Source organism: Drosophila innubila (genome assembly GCF_004354385.1).
Source record: "Drosophila innubila isolate TH190305 chromosome 2R unlocalized genomic scaffold, UK_Dinn_1.0 1_C_2R, whole genome shotgun sequence".
NCBI lineage: Eukaryota > Metazoa > Arthropoda > Insecta > Diptera > Drosophilidae > Drosophila > Drosophila innubila.
The window spans coordinates 11,761,407-11,774,826 of record NW_022995374.1 but is presented as its reverse complement, the minus strand read 5'-3'; the positions used below and the strand labels follow the sequence as shown (position 1 = coordinate 11,774,826).

At 36.4% G+C, this 13,420-nt stretch overlaps 2 protein-coding genes across 3 annotated transcripts; one reads left to right on the top strand and one right to left on the bottom strand.

Moving 5' to 3' along the window:
• Positions 1-89: 89 nt before the first annotated feature.
• Positions 90-9,626, bottom strand: LOC117784936 (ERI1 exoribonuclease 2-like). Of its 2 annotated transcripts, none has more exons than XM_034622795.1 (3): positions 9,205-9,626; positions 1,266-1,519; positions 90-1,198 (listed from the first exon to the last, which is right to left on the bottom strand). In XM_034622795.1, the coding sequence occupies exons 1-3, from the start codon at positions 9,225-9,227 to the stop codon at positions 621-623; spliced, it is 855 nt and encodes a 284-aa protein (XP_034478686.1). In that variant the 5' UTR covers positions 9,228-9,626; the 3' UTR covers positions 90-620. The 2 variants fall into 2 exon arrangements, with proteins under 2 accessions (XP_034478686.1, XP_034478685.1); XM_034622794.1 differs by lacking the exon at positions 9,205-9,626 and adding an exon at positions 2,855-3,210.
• A 600-nt stretch (positions 9,627-10,226) lies between these two features.
• Positions 10,227-12,553, top strand: LOC117784166. The gene is made up of 5 exons (XM_034621824.1): positions 10,227-10,394; positions 10,443-10,689; positions 11,508-11,590; positions 11,649-11,798; positions 11,847-12,553. Exons 1-5 carry the CDS (start codon positions 10,298-10,300, stop codon positions 12,476-12,478), a joined length of 1,209 nt encoding a protein of 402 aa, XP_034477715.1. The 5' UTR covers positions 10,227-10,297; the 3' UTR covers positions 12,479-12,553.
• The last annotated feature ends 867 nt before the right edge of the window (positions 12,554-13,420 follow it).

The following is a 13,420-nucleotide window of genomic DNA, read 5'->3' as shown; positions in this document are numbered from 1 at the left end:
AAAACCAGTTGAAACTACTAAACCACTAAATATTTAGATGCAATTAGATCCATTAATGCCAGAAAAAGAAGTCTCAACTGCAGTTTTTCATTATTTTCGGATAAGTAGTATGTCTATTGTCGTTTTATTAGTAATGCTCTTAAACTTAAATGGTAGGCTGTGTAAGTCATTAACATAAGTATGATATTCCCCATATGGTACAATATGTACGTAGTACTTGGTATAGACTAAATATTTAGTATAACTATGAATTATCAAGTATGAATGGTAGAAAAATATGCTCTAAGGCCATATCTTATATGTAAGTATGTGTATTCTCCATTGTTTGTTATATGTTTATGTTGCATGTGTATATTTATGCCGCCTTGTGTTGCATTGCGGTAATTAAAGAATTCGTCAATTTTCAAGTCTTATCAATTGCGGTTATAGAAAACAAATGAAAATCAAAATCAAAATCATCATTTAATTTCCCATACAAAAAGTGTTTTGTCAGGCTGTTCTCCTCATATTTAAGAACTGTCCGACTGTCTGTTAATTATTTATTAAAAGTCAGTAACTAAGTGCATTTGTTTTGTTTTCATTATGTTATTTTGGAAAGAGTTCTCCTCTCTCTTTCTCTCTCACAATACACAATTGGGATTGAGCTGCTGATATGGCGTCAGATCCTTGGTGATGGAGAAGAGCGCTCCGTCTCTCACCATCTTGCACATAAGTGCGCCCAGATTCTTGGCATCATCAATGCCTGAATGTGCGCGTCCTTCGAAGGCTAATCCCACATGGGAAAGGGCATCGCTGAAGTTGCAGGGTCGATACTTGTACCACTCGCGGTAAACGGCTCGCACATCGATCCATTGATTGAAATATGGCGCCTTTCGCATGCGTTTGCGGGTGCACTCCTTGTGCAGGCAGATACCAAAGTCCCAGTCTGTCCATGTGACAAACGCACAGTTACCCAGTATATTTGACTTGTTCGTCTTGGGCAGCAGAAGATTCCGTGAGCGCAACTCCTTGCGCAGCCATTCGTGGAACATCATCAGGGCCGTTTGCAATGGCACTCCGGTGTCTACAGTCTTTTGCTCTATGCCCGTCAATTCTGTGCAGTAGGTGCTCAGTCGTGGCGACTCAATTGGCATCACATACTTGTGGAACTCGGCCTCGATCTTGCCCGTCTTCAGATTAACCAGCACGGCTGGAAACTCTGCCGTAAAACAAGAAAGATACAATGTAAAGTAGGTGAAAATAAATGTATTAATTATTTTCGTTACCTATAATCTCTGCTTCTCGCCATTGGGGCGGCGCCTGTTTCTCCCAGCACGTGGCCTCAAAGTCAACGGCAATCACATAGCTGTAGGGTTGCATGGCCAGCTGCTTTGATTTGCGCGATTTCTTTGTCTTGAGGGGAACTGTGGCGGCTGTGGCTGTTGCTTCGGTGGCACCGTTGATGCTAATGTCGTCCAATTCGTTGGCAGGATCTGGTCCAGCGCCGTCCACGTACAAGGTGTCAATCAGACCAAGTTGTCTGTCGAAAAGAGAACAAAAACCAAAGAAACAAATAATGTTACAAACTTTCGCAAATGTCGCTGATCTTCACTCGCTTCTTCTTTATATTTATGTTTCTTTTTTGTTTTTTTTTTTTTTGTTTTATGTAGAAAATATATGAAATATACTAGTTAATATCTTTTGCTACTTGTTGTTATAGGACTGACAAAAAGTATACTGACAAACCGATAGAGGGGAATTCCAACATGCCAACAAAGCAGCTACTGCGATCTCAAATTACACTCTACAGCTAGACATATGATTAATAAACAATCAATTTTCGTTGGAAATAAATTGCAATTTGTCTTGCCTGTTCTCAATTTGTTTTTATAGGAAATCAGCGCAGTTCTGTTGGAATCTTTGGAGACAATTGAAGTTCTTGTAGTTGGAGATCAGTGGGTTATTTAATGGCCTATTATCTATGGAGAATGACTTGGTCACCTTCTATTCTCACTGCTGCTTGCCATAGCACACAATCATGGGCTTCTGTTGCCAGAGCAGCCCGTTGGTCTCGGCCAATGCCTGGGACACCACCACCGCCGTATCGCTAAGCTGTGTGAATGTGACAAATGCCTGTCCCTTCATGCGTCCTTGTTGCATAACCTTAATATCAAGGCTATCGGCTGGAACGTATCTCGCATAGATTCCCCTCAGCTGTGCCTCCGTCACGCTCTTGTCCAGATTCTTGATGTAGAGCTTGTTGCTTGCTTCGCCTAGTTTGTAGTTCTTGTAGACGGGAAGCAATTGCAGCTCTTCCAAGGGCATGCATTCCACGGGCAGCTCTTTGTCAACCGCCAAGGCAGTTGGCAAGCTTGACGGCAGCTTTAACTCAATTCTGGGAGTTGCAAATGATGATGTGGGCATGTCCATTTTGTCTTTGGTTTCCACTGCTTTGCCTGTCGTCCGACTTGCTGCCTGTTGAAGCAATTGACGCGCCCGCTTACGATACTGTTCCGGAATTATTGCAGCTCTTGGACGTTTCAGTTGCAGCTGCTCCTGCTGCTTGTTACTCTCTTCATCGCTCTCCAATTCGCTTTCGGATTCGCTCGCAATCATCTCAGTTTGTGTGGCGATGCTGTGAGTGAGTTGTGGCTTTAAATTCAAGCCGGCAGGTCGTGCACCAAATGGAGGCGACAGATTCATGCGATTCATGAGATGAAGCACCTGCGTGTAGAAGCGTTTGTCACTCTGAAGCGCATCTCCGATCTTGGCCAGAATGTCGGCATTGATGGGCGGATACGCATAGCGCAGATATGGCGGTGGTGGCTGCATAAAGTCACATTGATTATTGCAGGCGTATAACTTTTGCACATACTTGTTGATCTCCTGCTGCGGCGTCGAATCCTTTGCCTGCTGCGAAATCGCCGCTTGTGTGGATTTGTTGGCTTTGGTTATCTTGGGCTCTGCTCCATCGTTGTCACGTGGCCCAAAGGAGCAGACCCGCAACGGCTTGTCCAGTATGTCGCTCAGGCCCAGCAACTGTTCCAGCGCCGTCTGCGCCTCTGCAGCGTCTGCATATTCAATCAGCATGCGTCGGCGCCCAAAGGCGTTGAGGGAACGCGGTGTAATCAGTTTCAGCTCCTGAATTAGTTCGCCGAATTCGCTCATGCTGCAGGGCATGCTCTTAAGCATTAATTTGCTTGTTGCTACGCTCATTTTCGTTGTTTAACAATTAAAAAATTAATAACAATGTGCTGCCTCGTTTTTGTTGCACTTATGACAGTGCTGCCAACTTGTTTTAATAGTCACTTTAAAGACGGGTTGGCAGACTTCGTTCGTGGAAATAAGCTTATATTCATGTTTTGATCAAATTTTTGCCATTTTATAATTTTTTAGCTAAAATTTGGAAAAATACTCTGGAAATTAGAAATTAAATAATATTAAATTGGCCCCATTTGGCCGTTTGCATTTCTTTATACGGTAGTCATTATAATACGTGAGGAGCAAAACTGTTAAAAGTGGAGTATTTCTGTTAAGCGTATCCAGTGCAATTCTGTTAACTGCGGGCTAGTTCTGTTTAGCGCTTACCAGCACTGTTATTTTTATTACAACAACTTGAAGCGCGCGCTTTTAAATTTGAATGCCTTTGATTTAAACTGCACTTTGTTTGGTCGATAAAATCAAACAACACATGTTTGTGCATGTTACGTATAAGCCTGTTACTTTCACTAATTGCAACCAATGGCTACAGATAACCCAGACAATCAACGTGCATTAACTTGACTGTCCATCCAGTCAACGGCAGCTGCGCCGCTCTTACCGGTTTTGGACTGGCGTTAATGCAACAAAATAGAAACAAGCAATCCAAAATTGTCATACATCAGCTGGTTTGCAAATGTGTAAATCGCGTGCTATTTAATTTGGGGGCGGGTGCATTACAATTATAAATACAAGGACAAATAATGAAGAGATATTAGTATATTTGTATATTTATTTGTCATAGATTTCAGATGCAAGAGTCAATGCACTTGCTTGTCATGATCTGCTTATACACGTATGTATGTCTATATGTATGTTTGGGGCACAATGGCGTTATAAAAAGATCAGCACACATGGCGTATTCATACACAAGACTCAAAAGACAGATTGCATAAAATTTGCAATGATTAAATGGACAACAACAACGTCGACTCGACTCTCACTTTCGTTTGGCGTGTGTGTGTGTGTGTTTGCACTAACAATGTCCACTGCAAATGCGGAAGCACAATTCAAGTACTCGTATCTGCGACAGTCGACAACGGCCAACGGACAACAACAGAAACAGATACAGAAACAGGCAAAAGCTGGATGAATGAACTCGATTTCTTTCTCTTTCTAAAACACATTTCAAGATATTGTGAGCTTTGCGTGAGCGGATAAGATTTAGCATTCCAAGTGACACTAATGGGTTAATGCAACTATATTTAGAAGATAACCGCCATCAATTAGCATTACAAATTGAACGAATATAAAGAGAAGATAAGCACTTTTACTTTACATTCCTTACATTCAATTCCAATTTAGGTCAATGCTTAGACCAACAATTCTTGCAAAATTCTTAAAGTAATTACGAATTTACGTAAACTGTCTTATTTATATTATTTTTAAACAAAAACATTAACATTTATTACTATTTGCAACAGGTCTCGATTCTATTCGTGTAAATAAGTAAATAACCATTCGTGTCGTAGACAAGCCCCCTAGAGTCATATCAATCAAGTGGGCGGCTCAGAAGCTCGACACTAACCCGTGATTATCTGAAAAACAATGTCAATTAGCTACAATCTGTAAGGTACAAGTACAAGCATGCACAGTAGTTGACAGTTTGACGACGGCGAAACTCAGTAAATTCAATAAGCTAGAAGCGTGTCAATGCATAATAAACAATGTTCAAAATAAGAGTAAACAAAAGTTGAATTGATCGACTGCCAAATACCTAATATATGTACATTGCAACTTTAATTAGAGAAATGAGAAAAACAGATAACGATAACAGTATTCTGTACAGCGCATTAATTAACATAACATAGGCAACACTGTTAGTTACTACAGAAGTTGCAGGCATTTCGTTTGGAGAGTTGGCCTTTAACATATGTTAAGGAAGCAAAAGAAAGAATTTGGAGCGCCATAACTATCTTGTCCAGCGATGTTAATTAACATAACAGACTCTGGAATGTAAAATTATATTATAAAATAATAGCCCCTTTGTGTTAAAGTACAGGGTATTCGAGTGGAAGTGCCAATGTCATAATATTCGCAATACTTTGTACCAGAAAATATAAAGCAAGTTAATTAGCAAATATACATGGAACATTAAGAACACACGTTGTACTCAAATAAATGAGGCATGTACAGCAAATATTTGCCTACACTCGTACACTTACGAGCATATGTATTTGCACATGCATTTACACATGTAAATTCAGCAAGGTATGCAGTATTTCTCAGCAATTGTTTGAGGGCTGCCAAAAATAGCGCAATTGACTCAACCAATCAATGAGCTTCGAGTCTCTATAAACTTATTTGAATACATTGAAGAAGTACATGATATATTATGGCAATTGATATCAGTCGCCGCCACGTGTTCCATCCGAATTGACCTTGGGGTTTTGCTAATTGCCACTGGGGCAAATGGATGATTATACACGTAGTTTGCTTTCAATGTCCTTGGCCATTATTTGGAATTGCAATTGATATTGAAATTGGTAATTGCAGCCTTAAATTATAGAGAGGTTGAGATGCTCTTTTTATGCCATCAAAGTGCCTTCTGTATAAGTATTTATATTTTTATTGCGCATACGCCGCGTGCAACGCTTGAATTAAAGGCGCGTGCATGAAATTTCCCAGACCAAATGTTTGCTTCTTCTCGCCTGCTCGCTCCACTGCCAACCAAGAATCCCTCCATCTCTCTCTTACACTTTTTCTATCTCTTTTTAATATAAATTCGATTGCATTTGTGTGTATTTCACCCTCTAGTTACCTCTCTTTCTTTCTTTCTCACTTTCTCACACTCTCTCATATAAGTTGTGAATATACGTCCGTCTATAGTATATTTATTGCTTAGTCTGTGTGCTGTGCTCTTGACTTTGGATAAGTTTGGTGAAAACTGCTTTCAGCCGGATTTCCCTGACTGCAAAACTCAACTAAACAACACAAACAACCAGCTGGCAGCATTTACAGACGCCGGCAATAACACGACGTGCAACAATAGATTTTAATATACATATTTCGTTTCCTTCGATGATTAATTATTGTACTCATGAGTTTTTCAATCATGGGATGAACTTTCATATTTATTTAATTAATTATACTAAAATTCAAACGACAATAATTTTATCTATTAAATGTATCTTTAAGGGTGCAAAATGCTGTTTTCTAGTCACAGCGTTAATTAATGCAATTAATTTAGTTATTTCTGTTCAAATGTTTGTTATTATTCAATTAATTCATCTTCTTTCTCGTTTTCTCTAACATTCAATTATCCCAACACATTCCCTTTATGTCACATGATGACGCATATATTCAACTGCCAAAGGCAGCAGAAAAATGATGACAATGATGATGACCATCATGATGAGGATAACATGTGCCTGTCCAAGTCCAGGAGCGTTTCAGACTAAAGTAAGTTATTGCAACTTTTTTCTACTCTGAGCCCTCGACAATTTACGATACTCGGAGAAAACTATATATATATATATATATTGCATTTAAAATAAGAAGTTTTTTAAAAGTTTAAACTTAAGATTTAAATTTTTGAATTTTCGTGCAGCCTTGATCTAGAGGGATAATTTTTTTAAATAAAATTTATTAAATTTCAATGCAGAATAAATTTAGTGGTCAAACCACGATCAAAATGACATTTCGATTGAATCGGTTGAGTTTTGATAAAGTTATGAAAGTTTCAAGTTGGTCAGACTTTTTACCTATCAACTTGAAAACTTAAAATTTTTGTCCAATTTGTAAAATGTTATATACTCACAAGTGCATAGCTAAGGTTTCCCATTGATCTATTAGGTGCACCATTTCTGATATATTAAAAAAAAAAATGTATTTGACATAAAAAATTATAAAATAAATTGCGACTTATTGTGACACGCTGACAATTTGGACTGAATATAACAATGCGTATCAGATTTGAATGATGATCATTTGTCAAAGCTTTGTTTGACAAATATGTGAACAAAAAACAACAAAAATAACAACAACAGTAGTAAGGTTTTAATAAAGAGAATATGAGGCCATTTATAGCATACTACGCATTTTAATTAATAAAATAGTCATAATTAAATTAAAAGTCGGCAAAACATTTGCTCAGCTTTTTATAGAGTATATTTTATTTTATTTATGGGGTGTTGAATGTGAATACATAGACACCGCAGATTATGCAGCCATACATATATACAGATTGTAAAAATTATCAGCATTCAGTTGTAAAAATTCTTAAAAGTTTACCATTTGCTTATATGTAAATTCAAAGGCCACAACAACAACAATGAAACATAGAACGTAATGGGGCCAAAGAGCTACTAGGAGCTAAACTGAATACGTAGCTATATATGTAGATACAGATACTGAGGCAGTTGCAGTTGCAGATACAGATACACTAACTGACTGCACTTTTACAGCTTCGCTTCAATTGCCCTGAAACTGTCATTGGCCGCTTTGGCAACTGCACTTGAGAGTTGACTCCACACAGCATCCGCAACAGTCTCAAATAGTTCGCTTCCAATTGCATTCAATTACAATTACAAAAAAAAAGAGAAGAGAAGAGAAGAAACCAAACTGGGAATGGACATGTCCAGTTTATTTTTGGATTGACAAACTCCAAGTGGACCTAATTGAAGTGTCGCTATTTATTTATAGGGTTACATAGATTTGCCAATTTGTTTTGCACTTGCAAAGAAAGCGCTGACTAATCTCATATCCATCTCTACCTCTTTCTTTCTCTTTATACATATATGTATATATCTTTTATCTGTATTTTAATACAAAGCTTATTCACTAGCTTTGTCTGTAAAAATAAGATAACATAGGCGCGTAACATATTAAAATGTTAACATAACATAGCATCGGCGCGTCACTATATAAGAAGCTTAGAAAATCAGAAAAGAGAATGGAGCTTAATATAAAATGAGCTATAAAGATCATTCTAAAAATGTTTACGAAAGAGAGGGCGTAGAGTAAGTTATACAAATATTTGTAAAATATAAATACTAATCAGAAAATTATTATTATTATTCAGCACTTCTTTCTGGTTCTATTAATTTATTTAAACATGCGAAATGGCGTGTGTGAATTTTTAATTTACATATATTACAGACTATGTATGCAATACAAATTCAAATTTAATTATGACCGCTATAAAGTGTAATGTTTATTATTGTCTAATTAATATAACGTAATAAGAATTGTGACGCGATCTGCAATCATTACCATGTAAATATGTAGTAAGTATCACATTACAACAACAAAGTGGCAAAGTTAGTTGTTAACAGAGAAGAGGAAAAGAGACGACTGTGCTGTAAGAGATAAGCAAGTTGAAATGGCATCTGCTCTTGAAATCACAACAAAGTTGATGCAATTAATTTTTATGTAAATAGTATTACAGTGGCATTATCTCAGGGTTGTACCAACAGAGTGCAATGACCAATTGGACAAAAGTGAACGACAACAATAACAAGTTAAATGTTTGCATAAAAGCTATGACTAGTGTAGATTATACTACATACATTGGTATTGAAGTAGTTCAGTAAGAGTTACGCCAATTGCGTTTCAACAAAAAAGTAACAACAACATACAATCACTGCAAGCGGTAAACTAAACTAAAAAAATGCTAAATGTTAAGGTAAACATTTCACGGACAACGCAAAGAGAAGAAACTGAGAGAATGACGTCGTCGACATTTTGAATACTGCGCTCTCCACAGTGCTTAAAAAAAGTGAAGCTCTGGTTTGATTAAACTCTGTTAAGGAAGAAGGAGATGTAAAATATTTTCAATTATGCACTTTTTTACATTGTATATCAAAAATGTTAAGCTGAGATTGGGTTTTTACTACTAAGCATATTCGAATTGAAGTTCTGAAACCTCTCTAAGCTGTTAAAACTATCGATTTAGTCATTATATAGGTATACTTTAAGTTATACCTGTTAAAACAATAATTATCCTAAATGTCAATATTAACTTACCTTGCCAGTCTTATTAAGGCCATTCTGTTGAATTTTGGTCCACTTTGAATACAAATAAATTGAAAGTTGAGTTGTAAAATTTTCAACTATCTACATATGTGAAAAAATTCGATTTGTTATTTTGGCAGTGCGAATAACGGCATTGGGCAAGGGCAAGGAAGCAACGAAGGTGGACCGGCAAATTTCTTTTGTTGTCTGCGTTGCAGCAGACACAGACACACACGCACACAAGCACACTAAAAGACGGCACTGCAGAACACAAGCTTCACACACACGGACACATGCAGTGCAGGGCCGGCACGAAATGAATAAAGAATCAAAAAAACGACAACAAAAATAAAAATTGCGCGCGCACACAAAACTTCAGTCGTTTTTGAAAAAGCGTTCGTCTACGGCAAAGGTCTGAGTCTGCCGACCGGCACAGTTGGATAAAAACAAACTAGAGTCAACGACGACAACGCAACGACGGCGACTTTAGCTGCGGCAGCGCGCTGCAGCAGAAACATATGACCGAACCACTGTTGCCAACTTTATAGAGAAAAAATAGCTGTTTCTGGCTGGAAAGCATCTAAATTTGTTTTATCGTGCACTTTCGCATAGTTTTAGAAAAAATACTAATTGCAAAACCAAGCTGAATATATATTTAAAGTTGCCAGATTTCCGGCTAATAGTAATTTTAAATTTTTCTAACAATCAATCGCAAAAAATATCCAGAACTGTCTACAAAATCTCTAAGTTGGCAACAGTGGTAGGAGCACTAGTGTGACCAGCTGGCAAATACGAAAAATAATAATGTATTCTTTTTAAAGTGTAATGCAACTAAGCTTTGTAATCTATTGAATTAAATGTAGCAATGAGAATTATATTTAACATAAAGCGCCTCTGTTGTTTACTGCTCAACCTTATAGTATTTTATTCACACTGTTAGCCATACTGCTGTAGTACTCTGGCAACGCTGTTTCTAATTGGCGCCATCTAAGCAGGCTGTTGCAGTTTAAAATCTGATTCAAACATTTGAAAATTTTAAACCAATATTATTTTATACACAGCAATAATCGTATATTCACTATTTTAGTCATAATTATATATCAAAATGTGGGAGCAGTTGGAAAAATATCGCAATCATTTTCTGCAATATGAAATCAAAGATGTTATGAAACCCAGCTCTATTAATTGTCTCCAAAACACGGGTAAGTTAAAGTTAACCCAAGACTGTATAATGTGAATCTATTACACAGAATGGCGCACATTAATGAACACTCGTGACTTTTGCAAATGCTTCCCTCAACGCTGCCCACCGAGTTCTACTTACTTTGAGGATCGTGCTCAGTTGGCCTATGGCGACTTCGCTTTGCCCAAACTATTGAAGGAAATGGACAGCAGTGTTAGTTTGACGCATTGGCGTGCCATTGTCTCATTGTCAGAGTTCCTGCTGAATCCGTTGAATGCACAGCGTGCCATATTAGAGTTGGATATAATTAGAAAGTATGTATTTAATTATTCTTGGTTTTTATTGAATTATATAAAAAAACAAATCAAGATTAAAGGATTCTGTCTGTCAAAAGAGACACACATTTGATATTTAACATTAAAAAAAAACTACACTACAGTATTTAAGAAACTGAATCTTTACTTTTATCATAAGCATTAATCTCACTTAAAAGCAGCATGATCAGATATTTATAACGATAATTTAGACTGCTTAAAATGGTATTACGCAGTGAAAAAGCCAAAATATATGCATTTAATATATATTTAATATTTATTTAATTCAACGATTAACCGTATTATCATTAAACCAGTGCAGCATTAAGGGTGTCGTTCAATGGAAATGTCCAAGTATGATAAGCCTCTTTGGGAAATTACAATTGATAAGCAAGAATTGAAAGAAAACCAATCTATATTTATCTCTATCTCTCTTTCTTTCTTTCTTTAACAATTACTATTTCTATTTTTATATATATCATATTTTCTATATTTTTAACAATTTATATATGTTTCTCTTTATTTACATTTCTCTTCTTTTTTAGTGCTATAAGGATATCCATCAGTCAAAAATATAAGTTTATGAAATAATTAATTGATTAGTCTTCCTTTGTTTTAGCATGATTTTTAAAAAACGTTTTTATAGTTATAGTAATTGTTTTATTTTTTTTTTTTTAAATATTATGCAAAAAGCAGTTTTCATTTTATACCGCATGACATAATTAAACTACATAACTTTAAATTATTTATTATTATTTAAATTATCTCTTGCTCGAGATTATATTTATATTTTCATTTCCTTAATTTTTCCATTGTAGAGTAAAGAATGCTTTCATGAGAATGCGATTAGAGTTTCACGCTTCACATTACAACGAAGTGGAAACGTATCTTAAAATCTTCAGTGAGTATCTCTCTATTTTCTTTTTCTCTCTATCAATATCAAGTAAACTCCTTCTTAGATATACTCTCTCGCAATATGATTGGTGCTGAGCGTATTGCCAACTGCAAATGCTTGAGAATTGAGTTCTATAAGATTCTGAAGAATAAGGAATACTTGAAGGATGATCTGGCCGCCGAGATCCTGTTTAATTTGACGAGCAAACCAAAGGGTAAGATTCTGTAAATCATTCTTTATTTTTGATATTAATTTAGTTTAGTCCTTGGCATTGTCTTGGCGGATCCTGAGAACTTTGAATCAGTGGCCGACATTTTTAAGCAGGATCCTTGCCGGCCCTTTTATCCGGTCTATTTGTGGCATCATCTGTGCAACATGTTGGAGGTTGCACCGGAGCAGGGCATCGAGTTGGGTTTCTTTGAGTTGCTCCATTCGAGGATTGTCAACCGGTTGCCCAAATTCTGGGACATGAACAGCAAAGCTTTTGCCCTTCTCCTACGCTGCGGGGAGGGGCAGCGTCGCTTTGACAATGTCGATGGCATCAAGATGATCTACGAGGTGTTTTCCCCCCAGGTGCAAGTGGATAACTATGAGAATGTGGTTCTCATTCTGCTCAACGGACTGCACAGCAAGCGTTCCCTTTGGCGCAGCCGTGAATTCACCGTCCTCCCCTGCCACCTGGGTCGTCGCTTGTCCTCGGAAACGAATCCTCGCCTGCAGCTGTACTGCCTGAAGGGTCTGCGGGAACTGAGCGTGATGCCATGCATCAAAAGATACATTATCGCCAATTGGCTGGAGGAGATCCGGCAACTCGTCTGCCTCGATGCCGAGGCCGAGTGTGCTCGGGATTCGCTGCTGAATTGGCTTCGTCGTGATATCGCGGACAGCAGTTAATTTTAATACGACCATGTTTGGCATTCTATTTATTCACAAATTAAATTTATTCAGTCGGTTTTATTGAGCAAAACATCGCATTCGTTTCTCCTCAAATTTCATACAATTTCCCCTTATTTATTTATCTGACTTACCGCTTTACCGTTTCACTTTTTCAAATTACCCCTTGAGCTTGTCCCAAGCAAAACTCACAGCGGTTAGAAAAGAGCGAATCGGTTAAGGCAACGCTCTCTTTCCAGCCTCTCTCCCTCCATCTTCCTCTTACAGCAACAGCTGATACTATGTAAATGCAATTTATAAGTCTCAATTTGTCTGCTTAGTAAACTTTGTTTTTGTGTGCTAAAAATTAATTTTTTTAATAAATTCAATAAATTTAAAACTGCTTTAATTGTTATTAAATTGTTATTAATTGTTATTAATTGTTGTTAATTTTAAATTAAAAGTGTGTTTTATTGTGCTTAATTTATTGACAAATAAATAATGAAATGTAGGTATTCAAATTGTTATTTTAAGGTGTCGGACGAATATAAAATTATGGGCTATATATAAATAAATGCATATGTAAGTAAACATATCACAAATTCAAATAATTGTGTATTAAGTTGTCAGAAACATATATCACTTTAATTTTCAATTGCACAAAAAGAAAGAAAAATAAATCAAATACTGGAATGCTGAATAAATAGATAAATAAATGAAATTAATTTAAGAATAGATTAACAAATTTATCAATAGATTCCGAAATATATATGTATAAAATGCTAAATAGAAAAATCAAGCTCTAGAGTCTAGACAACAGAAAATATATTCTTAAAAAAAAATTAAGCAAAATAAATTTAATATTTAAATGTAGAAGTAACAATTACTAGATTAAATACGTAAAAGATTAGACTGCCAAATAGATTGATTATTCGTTCGTAGTGAGATACTCTTATTTAAGAA